Genomic DNA, 5326 nt, shown 5'->3' on the forward strand with positions numbered 1-5326 from the left:
GCATGATGGTGCAGTGGGTAGAGCTACTGCCTCTCAGCAAGGTCACTGGATCAAATCCCAGCCCAGGACCTTTCTAGTTAGAGTTTGTATGTTCTCTCCAAGCATGATGGGTTTCCTCCAACAGAACAAAAACATAAATGTTAGGCTAATTGTTAAATTGCTCGTAGGTGGTGGGTACAGTCCCCCTAAAGCACTAACAGGGGAACTAATTTCCTGATTAGTGCTTTAGGGCTTTTGATAATTTTAAAATTTATTAGTGGATTTTCACTTGCTAAATTCATAGGCTAAATTTAGAAGCACGGAGGTTTATCAACGTTATTGATCAATGTTAATGTTTAAAGCTGAGGGTGAAAACTGTCACTTTTGTTCATGTCACTTATTTACTAGGTGACAATATATGAGCTTAAACACAGCTGTGGGATGTCAATGATAAGTCTTAAGAGAGCAACATGTGACTCATGTTGTCTGTTGAAGGATGTTCATGGGTTGACTGGGTTATTTTAGTGCTTTAGAATTAGAGGACCTAAATATTTGAGTTAGTGTTTTAGGGCTGGTGGAACTCATTTTTAGATTAGTGCTGCCCACCACTGCTCGTCGGTGTACCCTGCAGTGACTGTAGGATTTGGGCAACAGTGACCTTAAAAAGGAAGAAGTGGGTAAAATATAATGGATGGATGAATAAAACAAAGTAAATGTATTTCATTACACCTCTGTCTATTGCTATATTTTCTATAGTAATAACATGCTAGTTAGAATAATTTTTAAAAAAAATTTGATCTGATGTCAGGAGATCAAAGAAAGGCCTCGTCCGTTCCAGTGGTACCATGATCACAGCAGAACCACGGCTGAAGGTTCAGATTAGTTATAACTTAAAACAAAGAACACGATATAAAGTACAAATAAAAATATACATGCAGACAGTTAAACATTTGCCTGGTGCATAAAACTGATTTACGTCTCAGGGATTTTCACTGATTCATGGTGAGTTACTTCTAAGTTTTATTCTGGGTTCTGTAATGGTAAAGGGTCTAAATCAGTCACTCGACCTCTTTTCATCCAGTTTGCATGTAAAAATCCTATTTTTCCAGTGGGCCAGTCAGGGTCAAGAAAGTGACTCTTAGTCAAGTCAGACAGGTGGAATCTGACCTCAGGCCTCCAGTAACTGGCTGCATTGATTGCAGTAGAAATCACTGGTTGTGCTCGGATAACTACAACAGGAAAAAGGAGTTTAAAGCAGACTATTTTCTTTTTCCATATCTACAAGTCCCTGTAAAACACTAAAAACTAATTCCAATTTGTCCAAACTTTTCAAGGTGTCYGGACGGTCCCAACCTACAACACCAAGTTGTTTAATTTAAAACCAAAACAAACAAAAACTTGACATAAAACCAGCCTTTCTTGCATTTATTTTATTGAGATATGCTCAACAGCTTATAACAAAATTTTTACAATCCACAGAAAGAACAAACGCTGCCTGAACCTTAAGTTTCAACACTATTTTATAAAAACGTGAGAGAAATCTGACAAAGTGAAGTGGTCACTTTTTTAATGTGATGTCAAGTTGTGTTTTGTTGTATCCCTGGTTACAGCTGTAACGCCTGAACACGACGACTGCAGTAACAAACCAGTAACATTTCACACTGAACATATTTGTTACAGTAATGATGCAAACAAAGTTGAAAAGACTAGACGAAAAGCTATAAATAATAAAATGTTTTTGTTCTCAGCTAAAACCCCAGGAATGGAGCTGATCTCACACAAAGGTGACTTTTAAAGGTCTTTTCTTTGAACAAATATAAAAACATATACAGAACACATAGGGACATTACGACCAAAGTAACTGCTGCAGAACATGAGATCTGACAGATAAATGGTAAAAACACAGTAAAAAATGTAACAGAATTAAAGTTTTATCTGTATTAAAATGCTTGCGGTTGGTAAATATGTGTTTTTAGTTATGATGTAAAAACAGTCTGACAACACGCTGTAGGAAAAATATTCTTTTAAAGTGTTTTCAAGTAAACGATGGAAGAGCAAAACATTTGATAGAAAACATTTTCGTTTCAAGCAGGTTTAACCTGGGAGAGGAACTGAACACAACACAGATGTGCAGCACCTACAAGCTGCACAGCTGACTCTGATTTCTCTAACTGTAGAACTTGGGTCCAGGTGTCACGCTGATGTCCTGGTAGGGAGCGCTCTGATGCAGGTGGACTGTTTGTTGTTTCTGCAGATGAAGAAGGCAGAGGAACGTGGTTGCAGCATGTGATCGAGTGCTTCCTTCACAGAGAGCCTGCAGGCTGAATGCTGAGTCTCTGCTGCTCTGGACCTGCTGCACAACAACACACAACAATGTTCCTGAATCAAGTGCCTCCTTTCACCTTCAAACTCCTGTCATTACAGATTTTTAAATAATAACTAAAGAAAAGAAGCTACATTTAGTAGAACAGAAAAAAACACACTGCTCTACCTTTACAGAAAAAGTAATCAGGTGAGACTAGGCATGGGCCGAATACCAGTTTCAAGGTATACCATGATATGAAAAAGTCACGGTTTCAAAACCACTAAAATGAAAAAAAAAAGGGATTTTTTTTATTTTTCCTCTAGTCTGTCTCACTGCAGACTTTCCCCCACGACCCCTCCCCTGCAGCAGACTGCCTGTCAGCACTGGCAGCTCTGTGGGGGTTTGTGTGATGGTGGCTGAAGAAGAGAGTTCCCCAACTTTTTCCCTGTCTAAAAGATTAAAGCCAGCTATTTGAAAATACTTAGCATTCTGTAAAGAYGACAGCAATGTGGACCGTGGAAGAAACACGTCTAACATKATCRCAGCTCCAGGTAAACTTATGCTATCTTGAAATGAACGAGCTAACTTTAGCATCAGATTGTGAAACAYATCACCGTGTTGCTGTGGCTTAATGCGCCGATCACAACTTGTCTGAAAACAGTTTGAGTTGTTGGATTGTGTATTTGATAAGTTTKAAGTGAAAGRTGATAAAACTRAATGCCTCCTTTAGCCAAGCAGCTCGTTAGCTTTACGTGCATTTCAGAAACACRCATTCATAGTTGTGAGTTCTTGTTTCTGTGTGCATATAATTATGTAATCTTTACGTCAGAAACCCTTTTGAAATTTAAAACACAATAAAAACCTCCAATGTGGTAGATTACTTGAATAAAAAGACTTGTGCAGTATACACTGATTTGTCTTAAATAATAAAGCAGTAGAAGAACAGTTATCTTACTAGATGTAAACTTAATCAGGATAATCTAATTGCATTAGGTGCTAAAAATCAYAAGTATAAATGCACACAGGTAAATAAAATTTCAGCATAACACCTCTGAGATCTAAAAACAGCTTCCAAAGATAATTAAAGTTGAATATGATAATAGAAAGTTAATTCTTTTTTGTTTTTAAATACAAATTTCAAAACAAAAYTTTTAGAGCTGTAATCAYAAWACCRTYGTACCGCRAAACYGTGATATTTTTGCCCAAGRTTATCATACCGTCATAATTTCATACTGTCCCATGCCTAGGTGAGACGGATGTTATTGTGTCTGAATACTGAACTTACTTTCAGAGCACTCAGAAGTTTCTGTGCTTTTCTATTGATCCTCCTCTCCTGAAAGTCCTGGCTGTCCAGCAGAGACTGCAGGTCGGACAAACACATTTTAATCAGTGATGCTGAGCACAGAGCCAGGACAGCAGGGAAGATGAACACCTGCCATCTGTTAAGACTAAAGCTCGTCTGCTTCAGCGTACCGGCTATTTTCAGACAATCTCTCACTTTTATTTCAGATGTGAGTTCAGAGGAAAGACAGCGAGCCAGCAGAAAAATGTCTGTATTTGTGACTGGGTGTGATCACAAGCACCTGAGTGTGGAGGGAAGTGGACTGAGTGTTGTGCTCCTCGCAGGACGGATGAACAAACAGGGAGTCTTCTGACGGGAGTTCTGGATGTGTGAACTCTGACTCGTTTCCCGCCTCACAAACACAAACACACATGACGAAAAGGTATAAATAACTTCCCTGAAAATAAAAGAGAGTCCTACTGTTGACATGGCATTAATACTTACTTGTACGAGAGCTGGATTAGTCTCATCAGTGATGTGTTCGATGCCCATCAGCTCAGTGTTGTGTGTTTTTTCAGTATTGACAGACGAATCTACGACAGTGAAGTCGTCTGTGGTGAGAGCACTGTTGTCGCTCTGAGCTGTTTCACGGTTGTTCAAGAGGAAAAAAAAAGAAAAATATTATAATAAACTAATAAACTCATAGTATATAAGTGATGCTGGTCAAACAGTAACCTCATTTTGTATCCAGTACCTATCATTCATTACCAAAGCCTTATTGCACTGTACGTTTCTCTGCAACAAACACTGCATTTATGCATGCAGCATTCATTTCTCTGACATTAAAGTGTACCCCAACGCAAAGTGTGCCTCAGTGAGTGTATTGGCTAAATTGTTGTACCAAAAATACACACAAGCCAGCAGACTCTCAGTGTACTGAAGCAGAACGTAGCCTGTTTGTGTTTTTATAAAAACTAATTTTCATATTTTATAGAGACTAATGCCTAATTTGAAAGGACCTGAATCTTAAATTTTTTTTTCTGTCGAGACCTGGGGTACAGGCCCCCTCATATAGAAAGGGGTGGGCTTCGAGTACAACTCCAAAACCAGTTTGTATGAATTGGTTTTAGAGTGGAATGGGTCTCAGAATACAAGCTGTCATCCTGCACCAAACTTAACATTATTCTGACTTGATCGCAGCAAGCAGTGCAGCTCTTCCCTTTGAAAAATCAGACACACAAACAGTGGAGTTTGTGTGCACATGGGAGTTTTCTCCTAGAACCAGTTTATCCCAGTGGGGAGCTGTGGGAGCTTGGTGGTCAGAGCTACGGTCTTGTTATCCTGAGACTGCAGGTTTGAGCCCAGGTTGCGTCAGGAAAGGGCGACTGAAAGCAAACACTTGGCAAATCTTTTCTCATTCACTGCGACCCCTGAAGAAGGGAGAAGCCAACTCTGGTTTTCTCCCACAGATCAAAAACATGCACGTTAGGTTAGCCGATGACTCAAAAGTGTGAGAATGTGAGTGTCTGTTCCTCTAGTTTGTTCATGGATATCAGCTGAAGGTAGGGCCTTGGTACTCCTGGATTCACAAAGCTGGATCCTGGAAGATGTAATGTCATCTGACTTGGTCTGCTCCACAAGCTTGAAATAACTAATAAATATTTACTTGCTGAAAAAAATGCAAGCCTTCGATGCTCAGGCAAAAAGACCTGTGACCTCAATGGGTCACATTTAGCGACTTTGTCACTAGATCTAGTGAC

The 5326-nt window shown here is 39.3% G+C and overlaps 1 protein-coding gene across 2 annotated transcripts in view; it reads right to left on the reverse strand.

Annotated features, from left to right (window-relative positions):
• Window positions 1–1894: 1894 nt before the first annotated feature.
• Window positions 1895–5326, reverse strand: part of rad21l1 (RAD21 cohesin complex component like 1) — an 11222-nt gene continuing 7790 nt past the window's right edge. Inside the window, exons 11-14 of one of the 2 annotated variants that reach the window (XM_014027023.1) lie at window positions 4071–4207; window positions 3868–3978; window positions 3570–3644; window positions 1895–2329 (exon numbers count right to left, since the gene is read on the reverse strand). In XM_014027023.1, the coding sequence (XP_013882477.1) occupies window positions 2147–2329; window positions 3570–3644; window positions 3868–3978; window positions 4071–4207 (506 nt within the window). In that variant the 3' untranslated portion in view covers window positions 1895–2146. Of the gene's footprint in view, window positions 2333–3569; window positions 3645–3867; window positions 3979–4070; window positions 4208–5326 lie in introns of both variants that reach the window. The other variant, XM_014027022.1, reaches the window with a different exon arrangement.

The sequence above is a fragment of the Austrofundulus limnaeus genome, unplaced genomic scaffold (genome assembly GCF_001266775.1).
Source record: "Austrofundulus limnaeus strain Quisiro unplaced genomic scaffold, Austrofundulus_limnaeus-1.0 Scaffold608, whole genome shotgun sequence".
Classification (NCBI taxonomy): Eukaryota; Metazoa; Chordata; class Actinopteri; order Cyprinodontiformes; family Rivulidae; genus Austrofundulus; species Austrofundulus limnaeus.